Raw genomic sequence first — 25,607 nt, 5'->3', positions numbered from 1 at the left:
GGAGGCGGAGGAGCCCCTGGTCCCGGGGTGCGGGGTGCGGGGGGCCGGGAGGGCGCCTGGCCCCGGGGTGCGGGGTGCGGGGGAGCGCCTGGCCCTGGGTGCGGGGGGCGGGGGGCCGGGAGAGCGCCTGGCCCGGGGTGCGGGGGGCGGGGGGCCGGGAGGGCGCCTGGCCCCGGGGTGCGGGGTGCGGGGGGCGGGGGAGCGCCTGGCCCGGGGTGCGGGGGGCGGGGAGAGCGCCTGGCCCAGCCCCCGATGACAGGAGCGGGGAGCGGGGAGCGGAGGGAGGAGCCCGGCGCTCGGAGGAGCGGAGCGCGGAGTGCGGCGGCGGCGGCAGCGAGGAGCGGGAGAGGCTGCCGCACGCGGGCGGCCAGGGACCACCCCGGGGAGCCGGCCTCTGTATGGCATGTGGCTGGTAACTTTCCTCCTGCTCCTGGACTCTTGGCACAAAGGTGAGCCCGCGCCGCAGGCTGCGGGGCAGCGCAGGGAGCGCGCGCGGACGGCAGGCAGGGTGCCGGCGGGGTGCCGGGCGGGGTGCGGGCGCGGAGCCAGGCGGGCTCCAGCTGTCCGGGACCGGCCCGCTGCCCGGCCCGGGTGGGTGGCAGAGGGCACAGGCGAGCACCGGAGAGGGGCCGGTGAGTCCGCCCCAGGCCGCTCCGCCGGCCACCGCTCCTGGTTTCGGTGTCGGGGTCGGGGTGAGGGGGGTGCCCGAGCCCCTCCCCGCTCCTCACCGGGTGCAGTTCTGCCCCGACCACCCCCTCCCCAGCTCCCGGGCCGCCTCCTGCGGCGTGGGGGCGCTGGGACGCAGGGTGCCCTCTGAGTTGCCCTCCGAGTGGCGGGGTCCTCGGGCCGTGAGTGTCCGCGGAGCGCTCGCTCCCTCCGGCCCGGACCCACCCGCTTCCCCCGCCCCCGCGCCCCCGCCCCGCCGCCGCCGCCGCCGGACCCCGCGCCCGAAAGGCGCCCAGCGAGCCGCGGCTGGAGGCTCCGCAGAGCTGGGGTCCCCCGGAGAGCAAGTTGTTCCCCAAACCCCGAGGCCGCCCTCTCCTCTCCCCTCCCCCCGCCCCCTTCCCCCTGCCCTCCACCCGCCTGCCCCGCGCCCGGGCTCCGCGGCTCCGCCTTGGCTACCGGGCGCGCTCCAGGTGCCAGCTCCCCGCGCTGTGCCCGCGGCCAGCGGACACGGGCCGGGCTCCGTCCGCGCGGGCCGGGCCGGGATGGGGGGCGTGGCGCTGTCCGGGCGGGAGCGTTGCCAGGCGGGGCCAGGTGCCCGGCGTGCCCGGACCTGCCGCCGGCGCCGCACACCTGACCTCAGGGCGGCCGGGCGGCAGCTGGCAGGGGAAGGGGCGGGCGCCTCGGACCAGAGCGCCGGGCACCGCGCCGGGCTGGCGGTTCGCGGTCGGTCTGGCCCGGCTTGGGTGGAGGACGCCCGGGGCCCCGGGGCGCAGGTGGCGGGAGGCCGGCGGCCGACCCCGCGCCCGGGTGGGGGGAGCCCGCGCGGTGCGCTCAGCTCCCGGGGTCAGCCTCCAACTTTCTCCTTCGCGCCCGCCGGGGGCGGTTCCTCCCCGCCCGCTTTGCCCTGGGGGTGACCCGGAAGGAGCGGGGACCCCGGACCCCGGATGGGGGAGGGCAGTCCAGCCAGTGGCTGGCGCCCCGGGGGTCCAGTCCCCAGCCTGCGGAGCTGGATGCTCATCTCCTGGCTTCCGGGCAGGAGGCAGCCCCTGTTCTATTTGTCATCCCAGGCTGAGGGCCAAGGCGCTGCTGGGGGTGCCGGAGGCCTGGGAGGGGCAGGGGGGCCTCCCGCTGAGGGGCGGGGGAGGGACACTCCCAGTGGTGGACTAGGTGAGTTTCTCAGACGCCTGGGGCCCTCGGGGCCACACCGAGCCTGGGCCCAGCTGGTTAACACCTTGCCCCCTGCACAGCCCCTTCCTGCCCCACTTTCCGGGAGCAAGAAGGCGGTCTAGCGCTCAGTCCCCCCAACACCGCGCTACACACACAACCCGGCCTCCCTCTCCCAGCTCTTCCTGCCTCCCCCGCCCGCAGGCTGGCTCGGCTTGCAGTTTTAATTACATTAATATTAAAAATACATAAGGTGAGGAGCGGCAGCTTCTCTCGCGGGTTCTCTCTCACCCCCACCCCCTTTCCATTTTGTCTGGTGAGAAAGCGGGGGCCTGAGCCCCGCACACAGAGGCCAGCTTTGTCCTCAGCCTACCCCCCACCCCCTCTTTCCGGGGACCTCCTGCTGAGCAGCCCTTCCCAGGAGTGGAGGCCCCTGGGCAGAACCTCGTGCCCCTCCCCCTCCCAGGAGCCGCATTAATAAATGAAGCACCGCTATTCGATAGGAGCGGCAGATGGAGGTGGGGCGGAGAGGGCCCGGAGGACAGCAGGGTGCCCGGGGCAGCGTCTCTCCCACTCGGGAAGGGAGCTGCCTGGTGGGCGGGGCAGGAGGTGGAGTGCAGGTGAGGCAGCACCTGGGCAGCTGTGGCTGGCAGCGCCCTGGCGCCTGCCCTTCAGCTGCTCCAGCCTCTGCTGGGCCGGCGCCTCGCCAGGCAGGCCTTTCTGTAGCATAGAGCCTGGATGGGGTCTTGGGTGCCAGGTTGGCCCCTGGGGCCTGTTCACTTGGGGTGACGTGGGGGGGGGGCAGGGCGGCTGGGGGGCGGATGCGGTGCAGTGAGCAGGGGAGGCGAGCAGGAGACCGGGTTTGGCCTGTTTCTCTCTCCCGTTGCCAGCCACCCCCGCGGCACGAAGAAAATGTAAATGTGATGTTCAAGCCTGTTTCAGAAAACAATACCCTCCTGCAATAATTTGTACGTCCATCTGTGAGGAGCAGGGGGAGGCAGAGCGAGGGGAGAGGGAGCAAGAGGAGATGACACATCCTCTGGATGGAATTAAGCCGTTACTGAATGTGTTTTAAGCCTCTGCTATTTCCATTCCTCTCAAAACACCTTTTATTTTTATTTTTATTTTTATTTTTATTTATTGTTTGCTTATTTACTTATTTGTTTACTGGATAAAGACTGAGCTCCCAGAACTGAACTGGGAAGGTATTTTAATAAGTGGCTATCGCGTCTCCAATAACGGTCTTATTATCGCCAAAACAAGCCCGGCCTGGGCAGCCGAAGGAACCGGCGCGGCGCTCTCCGCTTCCATCCAGCGTGCCAGCATCTGTGTCGCCGGCATTTGCATTTTTACTGTGTAGAAGACCAGCTTCCCGGCAGTAAAATTCCTGTTTTCTAAAAGCCAGAGTAATGGGCTGCATTGATTTTTTTCATTTCCCACCCCAGCTCTCCAATGGGGACTCGTGGCTCGTCTCTCTCGAGCATACCAAATTAAAAGCCTTCGTCAAACCATTAAGCAAATCTCTAACACTCGGTTCGGTGTCTAATTAAAAGAGGGGGAGAGGGGGATGTGTTTCAAAATCTTGAAATGGCAGATGCAACCCGGGAGGCAGGTGAAGGCCCAGTAAGCACTGGGGTGGGCGGTGGGCAGCGGCCCTGGCGGTGGAATCACCTGGGAGGGACCGGAACGGCCGTGGTGCCCGCAAGCCTTCCCGAGGCAGCCTGTTTGGGGCGTCAGGCAGCTGCCGTGCCCGCATCTCTGCGGCAGAAAGGGGCGCCCCGCTAAAACAAAAAGCAAGCGGCAGCTGACCCAAAGGCAGCACCTCGGTTAGCGGCTCCCGGGAGGGGAGAGGCTTGTGCTCCTAGATTGGCAGGTGGGGAGGACGGGGTGGGAGGAGGGGGCATCCAAGCACCGGTTTGGCTAGAGATGTTTTGCTACAAAAGCAAGCCCCTGCACAGAGAGGCTGGGAGCCCCCGGGTTGTCGGCCTCTGACAAAGGGGTGTGGACCTCAAGCCGCCTCACCTTCTCCGGGGCTTCAGGAACCCGGTCCTGTGCCCTGTGCGGTCCCCTGCCGGGCCTGGTGGAGGATGATTTTGTTTGTTGATGTGTTGAAGGGAGGGTGGGTGTTCAGAGGACGTTTTGTTTTTTGGGTTATAGCTCCAGCTGGGAGCTTCTTCCCCCCATCAGGATCTCGGAGGAAGTATTTGGGGGGACATTTGAAGCAGCTGAGAGGAGAGCCCCACTCCCTGAGTGCTTTCTCAGCTCTGAGCACCGTGCATTCTGGGGGCGGCAGGCCTGCCAGGGGTGAGCCACAAGCAGCAGAGATGGGCGGGTGCCAGGAACTCAAGGGCAGGCCCTGGATTTGCATATAATTTGCATTGAGATTTGCATGCTCACCTGCCCAGGCAAAGGGCCTACCCCAGGAGCAGCCAGGCAGTGGCCTTTTCCTGGTGAGGAGTGGGGGTGAGGGGAGCGGCGGCCTGGGATTTGGGGTGTCTCTCTCCTCTGAGTGTGAGGCCCGCATGGACTCAGCACCAGCACTGGCTCTGCTGCTGGTGAGGTGGCCCTGGAGCTGCTGTTGGGGTGGGAGGGGGGGTAATGGGCAGAGCCCCCTATGGCCGACCAAGCGTGGGGCCCGGGCTCTCCCTCTTGTGGGGGGAAGAGGAGGTGAAGAGAGGGACTCGCTGGCAGTGGGACCAGGGCCAGCATGAGCGTCCGGTGAGTGCACCCGACACCCGCCGAGGCCGAGGCCTCCCCAGAATCAGCCGCTGCTGGGAGGGGGTGTGGAGTGCGGCTTTTCTTTTCCCTCCTGGTCTGTGGAGGTCCGGCTTGGAGAAGGCCGTGGCCTGTGCGGGGTTCGGGGGAGAGCTGGCCTCCGTGTTCCAGCGCCATGGAGGCCACGGGCCTGCGCGGGCCCCGGCGGGGCAGCAGGACGGCAGATGCTGCGGTCACAGAGGGAGGGGTGAAGAGATGGGAGCCCTCAGTCACAGAGGAGGGTACAGCTGGAAGCCCTGGGTCTCAGAGGGAGGGTGCAGGGTGGGAGCCCTGGGTCTCAGAGGGAGGGTGCAGAGTGGGAGCCCTGCAGTCTCAGAGGGAGGGTACAGCTGGAAGCCCTGGGTCACAGAGGGAGGGGTGAAGAGATGGGAGCCCTGGGTCACAGAGGGAGGGTGCAGAGTGGGCGCCCTCAGTCACTGAGGGAGGGTGCAGGGTGGGAGCCCGCTGGAGTAGACACCAGGGCTGCTGGAGGGCTCCATGTTGGGAGGGGCCGGTGGGGTTGCCTGCCTGGGGATGCGGCCTCAGGAAGGGGTTTGCCTGCATTCCCAGGGCCCTGAGCAAAGCCCGCGGGCAGGTGGGGCTCCAAGGCCGCCCAGCGGGGTTCTGGGCATGGCTAAGCCGGGGTGCCCACACAGGTTTCCGGGGGCTTAGGGAGGGGCTGGAGGGAGGGAGAGGGAGGGCCAGCGGGGAAGCTCCAGCTCCAGCTCCGGCTCCCAGTCCTCCAGCCAGAGCGTGCTTAGGCTGGAGGTGAAGACAGGACGAAGAGGCTTGTGCCTGGCGGGCAGAGTGGGACTCGGTCAGGCACACCGTCCTCCGCAGCCTGGCTCTGCACTTCCTGAGGCTCCGAGCCTCGTTCTCTAGCGATGAAACGGGGTTAAAGGGGACCATGCCTATACAGCAGCCAGAGCAGAGCAGGTGCTCAGTACACACATGAGCCCTGCTTTTGTTCAGCACTGCTCCCCCTCCCGCCCTCACCCCAGCAGACCATCAGGTCCTGCCTCGAGCAGTGGCGCTGGCCAAGCCACCTGGCTGAGTTGTTTTTCGGGTGACCAGGCAGGGGACCCCTCCCCGCTCCCCAGCACCAGCTGGGTAGCTGCAGGGCTCTTCCCCAGTGAGAGAGCTGAGCCCGGGGCACCGGTGTCCCTGGGACCTAGCACCCCCTTTCCTGGCCATGGCTGACCGTAACAGCAGTAAGGTGAGGGCAGAGGTTGGCTCCAGTCTTGGCTCTGGGGGTGAGGCAAAGGCCAGCCTCCTACCTGCCAAAGGAAAGCTGGGGTTGGTTGCTAAATCTCCACCAGGATTGGACAGAGTCAGAACTGCCTGACTTTGTTGCCGTAAAGCCAATATAAATGGCCACCCAGGCAGCGGGTGGCTTCCTCTGTCTCTCCTGCTGGGACGGTCTCCCTGGGCTCAGGTAGTTGTGTATAGAGAATACTCTTTAAAAAAAAAAAAAAATATATATATATATATATATATATATATATATATATAATTGATTTTTTACAGAGAGGAAGAGAGAGGAATAGAGAGTTAGAAACATTGATGAGAGAGAATCATCGATAGCTGCCTCTTGCACACTCCCTACTGGGGATGTGCCCGCAACCAAGGTATCAATACATGCCCTTGACCGGAATTGAACCTGGGACCTTTCAGTCTGCAGGCCAACGCTCGATCCACTGAGCCAAACCGGTTTCGGCTGTATAGAGAATACTCTTGACAGCCCATGACCTTGGGTGTCCCTGGGCGATGCACCCTCCATGACCCGGACAGCCTCGGACACACATCTGACCCGGAGGCCAAGTGCTGCCCATGGCAGCTTGTGGCCTGTGGGCTCTGAGTATGGGGGTGGCTGTGGGCACAGCAGCCATGTGCCCTGTTGAGCAGATGTTTGCCCAGGGCTGGGTGAGCATGAGCAGTGTTAGCCTTGAGTACCTCCTCTGCCACCAGCTGCTGTCCCCGCGTCCGTTCAGCCGCCTGCCCCACCTCCCCATGCCCTTGCTCTGCATGACGCGCGCCCTGACCTGTTCCAAGATCATCGTCTTCATGAAGAACAGTCATTCCATGAGAGCTGCCTGCCCATTGAACTGTGTGTGTGAGTGTGTGTGTGTGTGTGTGTGTGTGAGAGTGTGCGTGAGAAAGAGCACTGTCCAAGGGCATTGAGAATAAAGCTTGGCCTAAGTTAGAAAGGGTTACCTAAGAATTCATGTGCCCCTTTTTCCAAATCTGTAAAATGGGCACATCGCCCCTGTCCTGACTGCCCCACAGAGTGCTTCTTGCTCCATGTGTGGGAGAAGGATGAGGGGCATCCCTGGTACATCATGTGACAACACTTTGTAAACCGAGCAGGGTCACATATAAACACACACATGTAAAAGCCACACAAAAATCACGTTCAGCCTTGTGAACGCTCTGCTGAAAGAGGAGGTATAATTACTGTCATTTCCTCCCAGAGAAGCGACGGCCTCGCAGCTGCGTGGGGCGGCCTCCCCCTCCGGGCCCCGCATCTAGAGAATGCTCCAGCCTTTGCTTTCATCCGCAGGGGAACAGCTGAGGAGCAGGCAAGGCAGATCCCAGGCCCGCCCCCCGGGGGTGGGAGCCCCTCCCGGTCCCCCCAGGCCCTCGGCCGCAGGCTCCTGCTCAGCCTCTGGAGCCTTCCCAGAGGCGAGGCTCCCGCCCAGCGCCCAGTCTGTGGGGCGAGCCCGAGCTCTGAGCTCTGGGTCCTGCCTTGTGTGACCTCATTTGAGTGAGAGCAACAGCGGGACCAGAGCTGAGCGGCCTGCGGAGTCGGGGCCGGACTCAGGCTGCTGGGGGCGGGGAGAGGCAGCGGCCTTGCCTCATGGTGACTGCATGGGCCAAGTCTCCCTGGCTTAGGCGTCCCCTGGTCAGTTGCCGCTGCCCACTGCCCCGCAGCTCCCCACCAGCAGTGGGTCTCCCTCGGCCCCAGCCCCTCCGGCCCAGGAAACGCCTTCCCTCCCAGGCACTGGCCTGGTCGGACGGCCGGACCATGACAGCCAGCCTTGGAATCAGCCGCCCGGCCCAGGCCTGTGCCTCTGCTCACTGGTCCTCTTCCGCCCTCCAGGCCCCGTGGCTCCATGGGAAGCCTCTGCCCCGTGCGAGCCGTGAGCGGCTCATGGGCACCTGTGCTGCCTGCTGGGCCTCATCCCGGCCCCCGAGCCCCTGCTCCCTGTGACGGCACTTCCTCTCCACACCGCGTCTCCGTTCCTGAGGGGCACATGGAGGCGGGTCTGTCCCTCCCGGGACACCAGGCAGGACAAGGCTCCCTCCCTCCCCCCCCCCCCTCTCTCTCTCTCTCTCTCACACACACACACACACACACACACACACACACACACACACCTGCCGAAGGAAAGCTGGGATTGGTTGCTAAATCTCTACCAGGATTGGGCAGAGTAAGAACTGTCTGGCTTTGATGCCATAAAGCCGATGTAAATGGGCCACACCGATAGCCCTGTACCTGTAGCAGGGTGGCTTTCTCTGACTCTCCTTCTGGGATGCGTTCTGCTGGGTTTTTGTGCACAGAGAACACCTTGTCAGCCCACGCCCGCGGGGTCCCTGGACGGCTCCGCCCTCCCTGACCCAGATGCAGGCTTCTCCACAGACCCCGGAGCCCTTCCCTGAGGGTGCTGCTCCCAGACAGCCCAGCCCTGGGGGACCAGAGAGCCTGGGGGCACAGGCCCACCGCTCTAGGCCCCACTCTCCATCAGGAAATGAAGGGATTGGACAAAATAATCTTTTAAGTCCCTCCAGCATTAGCAGTCTAAATCGAGGGGTCTGAGGGACAACTGTGCTGTCTGGCCAGCTCCCGGGAGGCCCTCCGGCCACGAGGCCCTGGGACAGGCCCTGCTGGGAAGGGGCTGGGGTTAGAGTCTGTTCACTGTCAGCTGTTGGCTCGTAATTTCTCCCGGAGCCAGTGGTGCAAGGCCTTTAGGCTGAAGGATGGTTGATCTTTACCGCGTCCTACAGGTTCCTGGTTGCTGGTCACAGGAACTGTTTGTACTAAGAATCTTTTAAAAATGGGGGGAGGCGGCGGGGGGGGGGGGAGGGAAGAGCCCTGGCCAGTTTGGCTCAGTGGATAGAGTATCGGCCTGCAGACCAAAGGGTCCTGGGTTCGATTCCAATCAAGGGCACTTACCGTGGTTGCAGGGTCCTCCCCGGCCTGGGCCCTGGCCGGAGCACATGCAAGAGGCAACCAATCAATGTGTTTCTCTCATATCAATGTTTCTCTCTGTCTCTCCCTCTCTCTTCCACTCTCTCTAAAAATCAATGCAAAAGCATCCTCGGGTGAGGATTAACCAAAAAAAAGAAGAAAAGAGAACAACCATGTTTCTGGTGGACAGAGGTGAGGTCCTTGGATTCTGGCCGTGCTTCGCTTCTCTAAGGGATGGGACAGCCTCCCGGGCGTTTGGCAATGGGGGTGGGTGGGTAATGAGCATCTCAGTGCCTAGAGTGAGGAGCTGCCAGCGTTTCGTTGCGGAGAGGACATACCGGGGATAAAGTGTGTGATGTCTGGGACAGTCCCAAGTAAATCAGGACTCTTAGGCCCCACATTCTGTCCTTTGCCAGAGACCCCGGTGGCATGCTCACCGCCTGAGACAGGCACATCTGGGACGCCAGCCCCTTGGAAGCGCAGCTGTGGAAAGGCGCCCGGGCCTCAGGTTCTGCTCTCTCCCTGTAACAGTGCCCTCGTGTGGAGGCCACATTCCGGGGCTGGTGCCAGGGTCAAAGGCACTGCAATGCAAGTAAAGGGTCTGTGTGGTGCCTGGCAGAAGCCACGTGCTGCAGAGACACTGGCGCAGGCATGTGAGGATGGTGAGCAGGTGTGCCCGGAGAGGGAGCTGTGGACCGAAGGCACCGACTCCGTCCCCGCTGCTCCCTGTCGTCCCGGAGGGACCAGCCTGGCCGCCTGCAAGTGCTCAGTCTGGAGAGATCGCCCCTCCTGCCGAGGGCCTGGACTCTCGGTCTCCAACACGCACACACAGTAGGGCTCCCGGAAGCTGCCGCAGACCCCTCGCTGGGCTGGGTTGGATGGATGCAGGGGTTGAGCTGGGCCCGCTGGGCGGTCCTCTCGGGCCAGTTCCAGCTGTGGGGAGAGGACAGTCAGAGTGAAGACAAACAATACACCAGAGGTAGGTCTCCCCTTGTTCGAATGGAGAACATACAATGATGCATAAATCAGACCAGAGCACACTGGTTTGAGTGCTCACACTGTAAAGCCAGTTCTGCCCGCCTGCCCGGGAGCGGAAGCCTGTGTGTGATCAGCCTCGCCATGAACGGGAGCCACAGTTCCGCACGGCTGCCAGCCGGGATGGGCTGGCACCACGCTCTGTCCTGGCATGGCCTCGGTCAGCAGGTCAGGTCACTTCAGGTCCTCAGGCCGAGCCTGGAGAATGCCCACTGAGAATGCCCGCTGCGGGAAAGGTGACCTTGGGGCCCAGACGGCAGGTCCGTCCTTCCCCAGAGGAGGGCGCCCTGCGTGGAATGGGACCACTGAGTCAGAAGGAGCATCCTGACGGGCAGACGTGGGTCCGCACTTCACACAGCTGCAGCGTGCTCACGCAGAGTGACGTCTGAGCTTCGGTCTTCCATTGTGTGGTTGTTATTAGTGTGGTTGTGGGTGGGAGGTAAAGGTTTGAGGGTATTTATTTCACAGGTAATGCCTGTGCACCAATGTAACACTGATAACAGCAAAAATACTGAGGGGGCCGGCCCTCTCCCCAGGAACCACCACCACTGACCTCACCTACCTGCAGCCCTCTGCACAGTCAGTGCTGGCCAGGTCACACCTGACACAGAGGTCAGTGCTGGCCCAGGTCACACCTGACTCAGAGGTCAGTGCTGGCCCAGGTCACACCTGACTCAGAGGTCAGTGCTGGCCCAGGTCACAGCTGACACACAGGTCACACCTGACACACAGGTCACACTTGATACAGATGTCACACCTGACACAGCGGTCACACCTGATACAGAGATCAGTGCTGGCCAGGTCACACCTGACACACAGGTCACACCTGACATACAAGTCTCACCTGACACAGAGGTCACACCTGGCACAGAGGTCACATCTGACACACAGATCACACTTGACACACAGGTCACATCTGACACACAGGTCACACATCACACAGAGGTCACACTTGACACAGAGGTCACACCTGATACACAGGTCACACTTGACACACAGGTCACAGCTGACACACAGGTCACAGCTGACACACAGGTCACACCTGAAACAGAGGTCACACCTGACACACAGGTCACACTTGACACAGATGTCACACCTGACACACAGGTCACACCTGGCACAGGTCACACCTGTCACACAGGTCATACCTGACATACAGGTCACACTTGACACACAGGTCACACATGACACACAGGTCACACCTGACACAGAGGTCACACCTGACACAGAGGTCACACTTGACACAGGTAACACCTGACACACAGGTCACACCTGACACAGAGGTCACACCTGACACACAGGTCACACCTGACACAGAGGTCACACCTGACACAGAGGTCACACCTGGCACAGAGGTCACACCTGACACACAGGTCACACTTGACACACAGGTCACACCTGACAAAGAGGTCACACCTGACACAGAGGTCACACCTGACACACAAGTCTCACCTGACACAGAGGTCACACCTGGCACAGAGGTCACATCTGACACACAGGTCACACCTGACACACAGAGCACACTTGACACACAGGTCACATCTGACACACACATCACACGACACAGATGTCACACCTGACACAGAGGTCACACCTGACACACAGGTCACACCTGACACAGAGGTCACACCTGACACACAAGTCTCACCTGACACAGAGGTCACACCTGACACAGAGGTCACACCTGACACAGAGGTCATACCTGACACCGAGGTCAGCGCTGGCCCATGTCACACTGCTTGTATGCTGCAGAGCATACAATCATTGTGGGGAGCCTGGCTCGGCGTCTGAGTGGGTAGCCATTGTGCTGAGTGCCCAGAGCTGGGCTAGGCCCGGGATGGAGTGGTGAGCGGAGGGGAGCTCACAGCCTGCAGGGAGCCCTGCCCACTTCCCTGCCTCCCTGCTCCCAAGACCCTCTCTGCCCTCCCACCTCATGGCAGTGCCCAGGTGGACGCCTCGCCCAGGCCCCTGCCTTCTGGGGTGGGGGTGTGACGGGCCTCGCGCTGGCTCAGCTCCTGGGGAGGAGCCCATGAGTGAGACAGCGGTGTCCTGAGGGGGAGAGCACAGTGCCCCCTCCTCCCGGGCGCAGCTCGTGGTGTCAGTCCCGGGGTCATTCCGATGACGGGATGGTCAGGGTGCACCTGGGAGGAAGCCTCGGTTGGCCAGACACCCCCTCCCACCCCTGGTGTCCCCTTTCCTCCCACAAACCAGTCCCCGTGGCCAGACGCAGGGCAGAGCGAGGGAGTTGATGCAACGGGTATTTAGGTTTTGGGGTGACCCCGGGGCAGCCAAATGCCGGGGCGATCTCTGGTGTAAAAATACCGCCGGCTGTTTCCGCTCGCTAATCTCGCGGCTGCGGGGCCTGTCCTTGGTGGCTTCGGTGCTCCGTGCTCCTCGCGGGGATTAACTGGGCTTACGGCCGGGCGTCTGTCACACCACAACCAGCCCACGACTTCATCTCCTATAAAAGGAGCGGGGAAGCGCGCTGCGGATCTGGGCGTCTCCTCACAGAGGAGGTGCTCCCCTCCGCTGTCCTCTGCGGGGCCACCCGCTGGCCAGGGAGGCGGGAGCAGGCGGGGAGCGAGGGAAGGGGGCGTCTCCTGTCCAGGGGATGGTCTCCACGTTAGGACCGGCCCGGAGGGGGGAGGAGAAACCTCCTCAGGCCCGAGCTGGTGGCAGGAAGCACCGGGCTCGGGGGCCAGGCCGGCCTTGCTGGCTCCGTCTTGCTGTGTGATTTGGGAAATTCCTCCCCATGAGCCTCTGCTCTCCCCTGTACATGCAGCTCCCAGGGCCCACCTCCTTCCTGTGTGTGAGGATTACATGGGAACATTCCCGGAAGCACAGAAGCCCAGTGCACGCACACAGTAGGCGCTCAGTTCATGGCAGGCTCCTTTCTTGGGGAGCTCTGCGCCATTGGTCAAAAAACGGGTGGGCGGCCAGAAGGAAGTGAGGCACAGGCTCCAAGACCTCGACCTCCTCAGCCACCCTGTCCTGAGCGGCCACGCAATGTGCACCCAGGAGGAGCCTGCAAACCTCCCCACGCCCACCACTGAGGGCCAAGGTCTGACTCCGCCTCTCCTCCCCAGTCCCACCCAGCACTCCTGCCTGAAAGGTTTCCGTTGTGTCTTCCACACCTGCCATCGAGCTGCTGTGCAGGGGTCCTCCGTCCAGGCTCAGCGCCAGCCCCGTTCCCAGAACTTCCTCTCTGCTGCTGAGTAATGGACCACTCTCTCCCGGGCTCCTGAGAATCAGTGCTCAGCCCTCTGCTCACCGCCCTGGCTCTGGGGGACCCTTGCTGGCCACTCCCCTCCCTGATATCTTCCCCCCACTGGGGCCTGCTGACCATGGCTGCTGTCTGACCCTTTCCTGGTCCCGTCAGCAAGGACGCGGGGGGAGGAGGGCCCTGAAGTGGGGGGCAGGAGCAGGTGAAAGGTGGGAAAGGCGTGGAGTCGCACAGGCTGCAGAGGGCGCTGTGCACCGGCATCCTTTGCAGTCACCTTAGGCCCCCTGGCCCCTGGGGGGAGGGGGGTGCTGGAACCAGAACAGCAAGCCCACCCCTCAGACTCACACCTGGTCACATGGCACCAAGCTCTGTCACATTCTGTTTTACTGTTGGGCAGTCTGTGTGTGTGTGTGTGGGGGGGGGGAGGTAGTGATGCCATCCTCCTTCCTCTGACACCACGGCTCAGAGGCTGGTGGGACTGCCTGAGGTCACACGGCTGGCCAGGCGAGCAGGAGGGAAGGTAGACTCCCCCCCTCCCCCCTCCCCCCGGCTCCAGCTGCTGCACACACTCTTGGCTCTTCTCTGAGCGGCCGAGGTTCCGAAGATTCCAACAGGAGACTGAGAAGGAGGGAAAGCCCCACATGAAGGCCACGCCAGCCTCAGCGAGGCCCCGGGTACTTCCCTTCCGTGGCGAGGGGCCTGCGTACCCCGGCTGCCGCTCTCTGTGCCCTGGGGCCAGCCTTCACCTGGGCACGTGGCTGAGATCTGAGGTGGCCAGTGCCTCAGTGTCCTCTTTGTGCATCTGCTCACTCTCTCTCTGAGCAGGTGAGGTGAGACTGAGTCCATGTTATGGAAGGGCTCTGGTTTTGAGCTGACAGGTGGCTGTGAGGGTAAAATATGAGGGCCGATAAAAGTGCAAAATGCTCTTGTTTTACGCCCGAGGGTGATGCTTCCTGATAGCCACACGCTGTCAGCCGCAAGCAGCATGAGTGGTTTGTCTGAGCCTCCGGCCCGGGCCCAGAGACAGCTCACATCCACGGGGGAGAGCCAGGAGCCGCTCTCCTTTGCTGTTAATCTGCCTTTCATCCACCGGCAGGTGGCTGGACGGTCCTGGCCAATCCATCAATTATAATAGATCTTCTCACTTGTGTGTGCAGACCCTGTCCTTGGCTCTGGCAGGCCTGAGGCCCGGGTGCAGGCAGAGGCAGGCGTTGAGGTGGGCGCTCCTGCGGGCGGGTGGGGGGGCCGGGGGAGGGCTGTGTCACAGGCCGGGGACCGGGACAGATGTCAGCGGGAGAGAAGGAGGCTGGGAGTGTGTGTTAGGGGTTGGGGGGGCAGGCGGAAGAAGAAGTGGTTTGACTTGCCCTTAGCTCCGTGCCGGCTCAGAAAGGGCGGCAACGCCGGTTTTCACCCCGAATCCGTATATTCGGTGTTACTTCGGGTAAGTTAGTTCACTTTGAGTCCACATCTCCTTACCATCCTATGGAAAATAGAAATAGGATAGTAGCATCGCACCCTGGCCAGTGTGGCTCAGTGGATAGAGCGTTGGCCTGCAGACTGAAGGGTTCCGGGTTCAATTCCTGCCAAGGGTACGTACTTGGTTGCAGACGTCCCTTGCCCTGGTTGGGGCTCATGTGAGAGGCAACCAATGGATATGTCTCTCTCACTTCAATGTTTCTCTCTGTCTCTTCCTCTTCCTCACACTCTCTTAAAAAAAAATTCAATGGGGAAATATGCTCGGGTGAGGATTAGCAACAACAACAACAAGAAAAGATTTTTTAAAAAGAATAAAATACAGAAGAAGAAGAAGAAGAAGAAGAAGAAGAAGACGACGACGAAGAAGAAAAACAGCAGTGTCGGCGTCGCCTAGGAAGTCGCGCGGATGTGGAATCATTCCCGGGACATCCTCCTCCTCCTTCCATATGCTCTCCAGCCCGAGTCGGCTCCGGGTTCTCCCCCTGGGGCTCTCTCAGCCCCCGAGCCGTTTGTCAGGCCGTGCAGTCTCTCTGGCCTCGATGGGTGCAGCTCCCAGCATCACGAAGCTGCGTGTGAGGGGTCTGGTCGGCTAGGTTGTCTCAGGAAGCAGCCAGGACCCCAGAGTGAGGTCCCCTGTCCCCACAGGCTGGCACTGTCTGAAGTGCCGGTCCCACAGCCCGCTCCCAGGAAGGTGCGTGCGTGTGCGTGTGCGTGCGTGTGTGCGCGTGTGCGTGCGTGTGCGTGCGTGTGTGCGCGTGTGCGTGTGCGTGCGTGCGTGTGTGTGCGCGTGTGTGTGCAGTTGTATTATTCTGTCCCCGGTGGCTGAATATGGAAGCTGGCGGCCAGGTGCTGCTTGAGGAGCAGGGCGCCCCCTGTGTGTCGCGGTGGAGGCTACAGATCTCAGGGTTAGAAATCGGACTCTGGGCCCAGCTGGCCTGCGCCCGCCTCTCAGAGCCTCACTCACCAGTCGTGTGGTCTTGGGTGAGTGGCTTTGATCTCTCAGCTTTAAGCGGGGAGGAGTGTAATGCCGGCCAGGTAAGGCAGTGGGGAGACTAGGAGAGGCCCTATAAGAAACGTGCGAACAGGGGTGCTGGCGTGTTGAGGATGCTCGGCTGTGATTTGTTGACTGAATCTCAGCAGAGAAGTCTCTCAGGAGGTGAGCAGGCTCGGGGAAGGGAACCTAGCGAAGGTGGATCCTGAGAGAAGCTTTCTGCACCTCAGTGTGCCCACCTGTGGAATGGTGTGATTGCGTGACCTTGGCGAATACTCCAGCCACTGCGAGTGGGCACCTCTGAGCTTCTCGGGGTCTCCTGGCTGCCACCCTCCTCTTCCCCAGAGCAGACATGCTCAACTTTCAGCAGCGGGACTGTCCAGGAGGTGGTGGAGGAGGAGGAGGAGGAGGAGGAGGAGGAGGAGGAGGGATGCTGCCACTCCCGGAGCCTCTGGGCACTCAGCGAGCAGTGCCCAGTGGGGCAGCTGATGCACTTGCTGTAAGAGGTCGCCCCCATGTTTCAGCCGGAGCCGAGGACGGATGTGTGTTCAGCGCTGCTGCCCCTGGCTCCCCGTGCTCCACATGAGATGGTGTGAGCCGCTCTGACCAGGGAAGCTCAGTGGCTCCCTCCATGCGCTGCCTGGTACATTCTCCCAGAGGCCGGCTCAGAGCTAAGCCAGGAATATGAATGCGGTCCAGCTGCGGGCCCTTCCCCTCCGTAAAGCTGAGGGAGTTGAGGGCAAGTGGGTCCCTGCACTCTGAGCAGCAGCCAAGGGGTTTGTGTGGTCCTTGGTCTTCCTGGTGGACAGGGCGTGGCTTCCAGCAGCAGACCTGAGACCAGGCTCTCTCCTCCTCCTGGTCAGAGGTGGTCCTTCTTAAAGGGGCAGGCCTCTCCATGGGGAGGCAGGGCCCTAATTCCCTCCCTCAGGGCCGCTCCTGTTGGGGCAGGAACGCTGGGGTCCCGAGCTGAGAGCGCCCTGCAGATGCCTCCCTCCCCGTCAGTGGCCCTGGCCCAGCAGCAGCTGCAGGGAGCATGCTCGCTGTGTGAGCCTGTGTCCCAGGGGCCACCTGCCGGGGGCATGGGGTCTGCAGCCTGGCCCATCCTCCCCACGTTTCCGGGCTGAGGCAGCGCCGGCGACGGGAAGGGCACCCCGCGGGCCGCCATGGCAGGGCAGGCTGGGAAGTGGGTCGGGCTCCTGCTCCAGCACTCAAATGCCTCCGCTCCCAATACCTGTCCCTCCGCTGTGGCTGCGCCTTTTCCAAACTGGCCTCCGGGGTCCAGGCAGCTCTCGAGGTCTCCTGGGGTCTCCGTCTTCCAGGTGAGCATGCCCCTCCCTCAGAACACGGTTTTACACCTCTCACCTCCGGCTGTGGTGGGTGCAGAGGGCACCGAGACCCTCTTTGGGAGCAATGGAGCCACATGTCTGTTCTGGGCTTGTTCGCTGTGTCATCTCAGCAAGTCGCCTTCCTCTTCTCAGCCTGGAAAGACAGTGATGGAGAGAAGCGGTGCCTCCTCCCGCAGGATGGTACCGGTGGAGGGAGGTGATGGTGTGAACCCGCCTGCGTATAGTAGCTGCTCAGTAAACGTTTATCCGCTAAACGAGGGCTTCTGACCCTTCAGCGTAGCAGAGCGGTGGCTCCTCTTGCCACGCGAGGTGTTACCTGTCCCTGCGCAGGGCCGGAGCCTCTGTGGGGCGGTCCGCCTCTGGCTCACCGTCGCCAGCGCCGGTAAACAGTCGGCGCTCAGTAAGCGCTGTGGAACGAGGGGCTTGGCAGTCCTGAGAGTGGGCTCGCTGCCTCTGACCGCGAGGGTCTTGCCAACCCGCTAACTGCGCCTCCCTCGCCCGCAGCCCGCCCGGAGGATGCCGGCACCAGCCTGTACTTTGTGAATGACTCCGTGCAGCAGGTCACCTTCTCCAGCTCCGTGGGGGTCGTGGTGCCCTGCCCGGCCGCGGGGTCCCCCAGCGCAGCCCTTCGATGGTACCTGGCCACGGGCGACGACATCTACGACGTGCCCCACATCCGGCACGTGCACGCCAACGGGACACTGCAGCTCTACCCCTTCTCCCCCTCCGCCTTCAACAGCTTCATCCACGACAATGACTACTTCTGCACCGCGGAGAACTCCGCCGGCAGGATCCGCAGCCCCAACATCCGCGTCAAAGCAGGTGAGGCGCCGGCGGCAGGGAGCGCGGGCTGCGGGGCCCAGCCGGGGAGCGGGCAGCACCCGTCACTCTGGAGACACACACACGTGTAACATAGCGGGGGGGGGGCAGGGGGGGAGGGAGTCAGTCCCTCGAGGAAAGCTCTGTTCTTTGGGAGCTTAGCTCTCTGCCATCACTCTAGGTCCTTAGGCTGAGAATACCCCTTGCTATTTATTTTTAATATTTGTGCTGATTTCAGAGTGGAAGGGGGTGGGAGAGAAAGACAGAAACATCCATGATGCGAGAGAATCATGGATCGGCTGCCGCCTGCACACCTGTCACTGGGGATGGGGCCACAACCCGGGCCTGTGCCCAGGCTGGGAATCAAACCGTGACCACCTGGTTCCTAGGTCGACGTTCAGCCCCTGATCTCAGTTTCCTCACCTACAAAGGGTTCTCCAGTCTCTGTCCTGCTCCTCACCGCCTGTGACCACTGTGAGATCACACACATCTACATGCAGTGCTCCTGTTGGTGCTTGACTCAGGGAAACATCCAATGAGCGCTTTCCTTCCTTCTTAAATTAAAAATAAAAACTTTATTGAAACAACTAGAGGCCCAACCTGCACCTTTTCTCAATCTGGTACCCCTCAGGGGATGTTCAACTGCTGGTTTAGGCAGAATTGGGCCTAAACTGGCAGTAGGATATCCCTCTCACAATCCAGGACCGCTGGTTCCTAACCACTTGCCTGCCTGATCACCCTAACCACTCTGCCTGCCTGCCTCATCACTTCTAACCACTCTGCCTGCCTGCCTCATCTCCCCTAACCACTCGCCTGCCTGCCTGATCGCCCCTAACCACTTCTTCCTTGGCCCCTGTCACCGCAGCTTCCGGAAGGTCACCAGAATGTCTGGTCTAATTAGCATATTACACTTGCATTATTATAGATATATAAAGAGAAGGGGATTTATTATACACATGCAGCTTGATGCATTTCCCAAAGTCTAACTGATACCCAGCTCAGGACATGCAGTCAGTCACGCGGAAGCCCCTTTGTGCGTTTCCCATCAGCAGGCCCCGGGAGAAGCCGCTGTCCTGACTCCTGCCATGTTGATGTTGCCGGTGTCTATACTTTATAAAACTGGAGTCCCCCAGTTCGTGTTCTCTTAGCCGTTTGCTCACCCTTCCGTGTGTGGGAATCACCCCTGCTGCTGTGCGGGCAGCCCTGCCTCTCATCGCCGCGGCCTCCTGCTCCCCACGCTGCCCCTCCTCCTCCCGGGGATGGCCGTGTGAGGCCAGTGTTCTCTCCAGAACAGCCATTCAGCTCACATTCATGGTGGGAACTGTTAGCGGGCGGTTTTGGCCTTTGGAAATAGTAAGAGGGCAGGGCAGTGAGGCTCCTCAGGTGGCTGCTCTAAAGAAAACAGAGTCTCATTTCTCTGAGGCAGGTCTGCAGGTCGCTTGGCGAGGCCGGCCCTGTCCGCCGGTGTCACATTCAGCTGTGAGGTGGGCCGGCCTGGCCTCGCTGAGCCCCTCTTGGCGAGGACGGCGCTGTCCGCAGGTGCCGGCCTCAGCGGTGAGGGCGCCTCCACAGGAAGGAAGCAGGGACCTTGGGGAGTGGTTTTCTGGGAAGAGCTGTGGTGAGAGGGGACAGGTGGCCTGGGAGCCCCTGCAGGGGTCCCAGCCTTCAGCATCGTCCTGTCCTCCGGCACAGGAGGGAGTTCTGGAGCGAGGGCTCTGGCTCCGGCTCCGGGACAGGAGGGAGTTCTGGAGCGAGGGCTCCGGCTTGGGACAGGAGGGAGTTCTGGAGCGAGGGCTCCGGCTCCGGGACAGGAGGGAGTTCTGGAGCGAGGGCTCTGGCTCCGGGACAGGAGGGAGTTCTGGAGCGAGGGCTCTGGCTCCGGCTCCGGGACAGGAGAGCATTCTGGAGCGAGGGCTCTGGCTCCGGGACAGGAGGGAGTTCTGGAGCGAGGGCTCTGGCTCCGGGACAGGAGGGAGTTCTGGAGCGAGGGCTCTGGCTGTGGCTCCGGCACAGGAGGGAGTTCTGGAGCGAGGGCTCTGGCTCTGGCTCAGGCACAGGAGGGAGTTCTGGAGCGAGGGCTCTGGCTCCGGGACAGGAGGGAGTTCTGGAGCGAGGGCTCTGGCTGTGGCTCCGGCACAGGAGGGAGTTCTGGAGCGAGGGCTCTGGCTCTGGCTCCGGCACTGGAGGGAGTTCTGGAGCGAGGGCTCCGGCTCTGGGACAGGAGGGAGTTCTGGAGCGAGGGCTCCGGCTCCGGGACAGGAGGGAGTTCTGGAGCGAGGGCTCCGGCTCCGGGACAGGAGGGAGTTCTGGAGCGAGGGCTCCGGCTCCGGGACAGGAGGGAGTTCTGGAGCGAGGGCTCCGGCTCCGGGACAGGAGGGAGTTCTGGAGCGAGGGCTCCGGCTCCGGGACAGGAGGGAGTTCTGGAGCGAGGGCTCCGGCTCCGGGACAGGAGGGAGTTCTGGAGCGAGGGCTCCGGCTCCGGGACAGGAGGGAGTTCTGGAGCGAGGGCTCCGGCTCCGGGACAGGAGGGAGTTCTGGAGCGAGGGCTCTGGCTCCGGCTCCGGGCACAGGAGGGAGTTCTGGAGCGAGGGCTCCGGCTCCGGGCACAGGAGGGAGTTCTGGAGCGAGGGCTCCGGCTCCGGGACAGGAGGGAGTTCTGGAGCGAGGGCGAGGGCTCCGGCACAGGAGGGAGTTCTGGAGCGAGGGCTCTGGCTCCGGGACAGGAGGGAGTTCTGGAGCGAGGGCTCAGGCTCCGGGGCCGCCAGGCACAGGAGGGAGTTCTGGAGCGAGGGCTCCGGCTCCGGGGCCGTCGGGCTCAGGAGTGCTTGTCACAAGTACAGTTTCGGAATCGCGAGCCCAGGCGTGTGGGAGCGAGCAGGGTGAGACTTCTTCATTAAACAGCTGACCTTCTTCCCGTTTCCTCCGGGGGAGGGAGAGACCTCAGAACCCAGGCCACGCAGGGCGCTGGCCTCCCAGGCCAAGAGGAAGTGAGGTCACATGACCTGGCACAGACCCCCTTCGTTGGGTTTGGGTGCAATTCTCACAAAGACCCTATAGAGTGTTTCCAGCCAACAAGGGACCGAGAGAGGCTGCGCATAGCACCAGCGCTCACAACGATGGCACTGTAATGTGGCCCAGCTCCGGGTGCTAGGCCTTCTCCCGCTGCATTACTGTGACTGTCATTATTGTCATTATTATTTCCTTTTACCGAGTAAGAGGCAGTGCCCACCTGTCTGACACCCTAACCACTGGCCTCTGCTGCTCCCTAGGCCCATCCTGGGGTATGCCCCCACCCTACCCTCTCCTCCTCCCCTCTGCTTCCCTCCAGGGTCAGCTCCCTCAGTCTCCCCCGTGTGCACCCCGCACCTGCAGTGCTGCTCCCACACCCAGGACGAGCCAGCCGCAGCGCCTGCCTTCACCCCTCTCCCTCCCACTCAACTGTGTCCCTTCCCATCACACCATGCACCAGCACTGGGACAGAATGGAGCCCTCAGCAGGCCGCAGGGCGGCCGACAGGATGAGGCTCTTGAACCTGGGGCAGGGTGGTGGGCTGCTGTGTGTCCCGCTGACAGCCAGGCAGGGAGGGCAGGAGGGCACCACCCAGGTGCCGGCTGAGGACAGGGTCAGAGGCAGTGGGGCTCCGGATACCCCTCAGCAGAGAAGGGTTGAGTGAGCTCCCAGGAGAGGCCAAGCGGAGGAGGACAAGGAGGATAAGGAGGGGCAGTTCCCTGGGCCCGCTAAGGCTGGGCCGGTCCACATGGGCCTGACCCAGGGACTGGCTAAGGTGACAGCCCAGAACCAGCCAGGCCGGCACGCTGGGAGGGAGGCTCTGAGGCCGGAGGCGGCGCAGGGGCGGCAGTGTGAGGAGGTGGAGAGAGCAGGCGGCTGTGCTTCGCAGGAGCGTGAAGACGCCGCCCGCCTGCCCAGGTCTCCGCACGCTCGCTGCGTTTCTAGAGACACAGAGAGAGCGACAGCCATTCTGCCCAGCAAGCCCCCAGCTCTGCTCCCGTCCTCCACTTCCCCAAACTGCCTCTCACAGTGCGTGGCTGTGCCCAAACCCAACAAAAAGCTGTTATGAGATCACGTGTCCGTTTTTATTTGGCAACTTATGGCTCCCTTGCCCAAAACTCTTGCCCCCCTGGGCCAAGGAATAATGTGGGAACTCCAGTTTGGCTTCCTGGGATGAATTCTAGAACATTCCCTCACATCACACCCCCTGTTGAATGTGATCACATTGCAGGGCTCAGGCGCCTCAGCGTCCTTCCCGTTTAATACAGTTTGTTAGCCCCCCTGCCCGAGGGGCGGCCAGTGTGAAGGAAGCTGGTGTTTCAGAGGCAGAGTGGGCTGCCCGGGCAGAGAGGAAGGGGGCAGGGGGGGAGGAGCTTGCTAAAGAAGGAGCCGCACAGGCAGGAGTCAGATCCTGGCAGGCTCGGCTGTGTGGCTCAGTGGTTGAGCATTGACCTATGAACCCCGAGGTCACGGTTTGATTCCCTGTCAGGGCACGTGGCAGGTTGTAGTCTCCATCCCCAGTGGGGGTCTCTCTCATTGATGTTCCTCTCTCTCTGCCTCTCCCTTCCTCTCTGAAATCAATTAAAATATATTTTTTGAAAATCCTGGCAGGGACTCCGGGCCGGGTGAGTGGGAGGGAGGAAGAGGTGGGGGAGGCTGAGGCTGATGCTGAGGGCGCGGAGGCCTCTCGGGGCCCGTGCCCAGCGGAGCCGGGACACAGGCCCTCCCACCATGTCTCCGCAGTGTTCAGGGAACCCTACACCGTCCGGGTGGAGGATCAGCGGTGCATGCGTGGCAGCATGGCCGTCTTCAAGTGCCTCGTCCCCTCCTCCGTGCGGGAGCACGTCAGCGTGGTGTCCTGGGAGAAGGACACGGTCTCCATCGTCCCAGGTAGGAACCCCGCGGCCACGCGGGGGTGTGTATGGGCGGGGTGGGGGGGCGGGGAGCGATGTCGCAGGGTGCTGCGGGGCGCTGAGCTCACCGGGGCCTCGAGGCCGTTTGTTCTGGTGATGCTTTGGCAAAGTGTCTTTGGTGGCCTCTTGGTGCCCTCGGCGTGGGAGGTGCCAGCGGCCTCCGCCAGGTGTGTGGGGCCTGACCCCGGGCCCTGGCCCTTTCTCGCCCTCGCTCTTCAGGATGGGCATCGAGGCTGGAAGCCGCATTTGTGGAGGTCGTGGGAGAGGAGCGTAGAGGCTGGCCTGTGGCTGCGTCCTTGCATTTCTGCAGGCCCGTCTGGGCTTCTTTCATTAGGCAGCTGAGACCCCTCAGAACCCCGGCTGTGCCCCCCTCCTCCCCCGCCTTCCCTGGGAGGGAGGCGAATGCCAGGCTGCTGGGGTGCTGCCTTCAGCATCGGCTCCTTTTCCTGGTCAAGGGTTCTCCTTCAGCAGGAAAGAGAGGACTCCAGTCCTCACAGTGCCTCCTGCCTCGTGACACACCGTGGCCCCTCGTCCGCCTCCCCGCTCCCCACGGCCCAGGCAGAGGCCGGTGCCCCTCTCCCTTCTTCCCGGCCCTGGCTTCCGCCCCGCGGAGGAGGCACGTGGCCCGGTGCCGAGTGCCCTCAGCGCGGCGCCCCACCACGGGTCACAGGTGTCCGGTTAGCTGGGGAGGACAGACTTCGGTGCACGCAGCTCGAAAGCGGGGCTTCCCGGTCCCGGCGCTCTGGGCCCTGTGGGCGGCCGCTGAGCAGCCTGGTGCTCTGGCCGCTGTCGGGACCTTCCCCTCAGGGGAGCCCGGCCTGGCAGGGTGATGCTCTGGGTGGTCCCAGGGCCCAGCTGGGAGGAGACGGGCGCCTGGCGTGTTTGCAGCTAAAAAGGCAGCACGTTCCTGAGAGTGAGGCACTGGCCTGTGTTTGCTCTGGGGGCACCTTCCTCCTCTCAGTCGCGGGCAGGTGGCCAGCTTGTCCTGCCTCCTGGCCCCAGACCTGGTGACAGGCAGGAGTCCGAGGCTGCGTGAGCAGGTCCCCCCTCCCCCCGTGTGAAACCACAGTGAGCAGGAGGCTGGTGCCCACTCGGGCTGGGGGAGAGCCTCTGTGGACAGCACACGGGGTGCGGGCGCACTGAGGCCCGGGCGGTGCTGGAGCGGTGGCTGGGCCGGCCAGGTGGCCATGTCAGCTCCACAGGGTCCGGGAGGAAGAGGCCGGGACGCCTGTGCCCCGATGAGGCACCAGGCGCACAGCCCCCGGGGTGAGGCTGCAGGGACGTGGGCTGCTGAGGCCAGAGAGACCTGGGCCTGCCACCTCCCCGGCGCAGCCCCAACAGCCATGGGCACTGCATGTCCTGTGTGTGTACCGGGCAGACGGGAGGTGACTCAAAGTCCTACACACGCGCTTTCTGGACTAAGTCACACTCATTGAAGGAAGAAGAAGACAGAGAAAAGGAGGAGGAGGAGGAGGAGGAGGAGGAGGAGGAGGAGGAGAAAAGGAGAAGGAATTCTGAGTGCTTCCGATATGCCAGGCACTGGGCTAAGGAACGCTCATGTAATATCTCATTTTATCCGTATGAAACGCCCATGCCTGTACCTTCACCCTCTCCTTTACAGGAGGGTCACACAGCCAGTGGAGGGGCAGAGCGGGCCCTGCCTGTCTTCCCAGCCTGTGTGCTTAGCCACAGGGAGCTGTGCTGCGGGCAGCGAGGCCTCGGCCTCCTGAGGGGAGAACCTGTTGGCTTTACAGGGAGGCTTTTTGGAACCGAGTGGAATGTACTGATTCATAAGCGTCTAGAATTTAGGACCCGTCTGCCTGGGCTTCACACTCACTCACTGCTTACCAGCTGGGCCAGTCACTTACCACCCAGAGCCTCAGTTTCCCCAGCCGTGTGCAATGAGGAGGAGGATTAACTACTTAAGAAGGAGAAGCGTTTACATGGAGCATCAGAGTCTGTGGGAGAACAGTCCTGCTCTGACGTGACCCGCGTGCAGGGAGCGCCCGTGCTGCTGCTTCCTGGTGGGCACGTGTGTCACAGGTAACAGGGACTGAGCTTCCCGAGGGCGGGAACGGGACTGCTCTCTTCCACACTCCCTGCCTCCTAACACCGCCCCAGCACACGCCCACGCCATTCGGGGTGACTGACAGCCCGGCTGGGGAGGCATTGGGACAGCGTGGACAGAGGCCTGCAGAGCAGTCAGCGCTGGGCGCAGGAGCGAGCAGCCAGCCCAGAGAGCAGAGCAGGGTGAACTGGCCCTGGGCTCGGTGCCGGCGGCAGCGAGCTGGGGGCGGGGGGGGGGGGGGGGGCTACGTGGTGAGACTCTGGCAGGGGGTGCTTCGGCCGGTCTTTCCTGTGGGGACTGGGCTGCGGCCCCGAAAGGCCAGGGCTCAGTGGGTGGTGCTCTCCTGCAGGCGCTGGCAAGCTTGGTTCTGCGGGACCCCTTTCTCTCCTTCCACCTCGGAGACTTCCTCCCCTGCTCAGCCCTCCAGCCTCCCATCGCCATTCAGATCTCATCACAGCTACAGTTCAGACCAGGGACAGACTCCCCAAAGCACCCCCCTCCACTGCCCGCACCGGAGGAGCCCCTGAGAGCCAGGCCCAGCACGTGGCCAAGCAGGCTCTGTAGCTGAGGGCCCCGAACCTGGGCCCGCACGTTGCATGCTCTCCTTTTGGAAAATACAAATTCTTTATAGATTTCTTTTCACAAACATATGATTCTTTGCTACCCACGCTCGCACTGGACTGAGTGTGCACTTGACAGTGCCGGCTGGGAAGTCGGAAGCGGCCATGCCGGGGTCGGGGGTCGAGGTGGGGGTGGAGTGATGAGGTTGCCTTGGGTTGAGGAAGGACTGGAGCCGGCGTTCCATCCCGTCCAGGGAGCGTGGTGTGGACTCTGCAGGCTGGGCGCAGCTCCTCACCAGGCACAGGGCCAGCAGGAGCAGGTGCTCAAGGGCAGGAGGCGGGGCAGAGGCTGGGTGGCCAATCAGGCCGGGAGAGCAGGTGCCTGGGAGGAAGG

General features: G+C 62.7%; 1 protein-coding gene across 2 annotated transcripts in view; it reads left to right on the top strand.

Moving 5' to 3' along the window:
* Positions 1-284: 284 nt before the first annotated feature.
* DSCAML1 (DS cell adhesion molecule like 1) overlaps positions 285-25,607 on the top strand; it is a 275,766-nt gene continuing 250,443 nt past the window's right edge. The window contains exons 1-3 of one of the 2 annotated variants that reach the window (XM_045577682.1): positions 285-449; positions 17,349-17,666; positions 22,416-22,562. In XM_045577682.1, the coding sequence (XP_045433638.1) occupies positions 404-449; positions 17,349-17,666; positions 22,416-22,562 (511 nt within the window). In that variant the 5' untranslated portion in view covers positions 285-403. The remainder of the gene's footprint in view (positions 450-17,348; positions 17,667-22,415; positions 22,563-25,607) is intronic. The other variant, XM_036427664.2, reaches the window with a different exon arrangement.

Source organism: Pipistrellus kuhlii, unplaced genomic scaffold (genome assembly GCF_014108245.1).
Source record: "Pipistrellus kuhlii isolate mPipKuh1 unplaced genomic scaffold, mPipKuh1.p scaffold_m20_p_9, whole genome shotgun sequence".
NCBI lineage: Eukaryota > Metazoa > Chordata > Mammalia > Chiroptera > Vespertilionidae > Pipistrellus > Pipistrellus kuhlii.
Note: the sequence above shows the minus strand (reverse complement) of the source record. Positions and strands in the feature narration are given on the sequence as shown.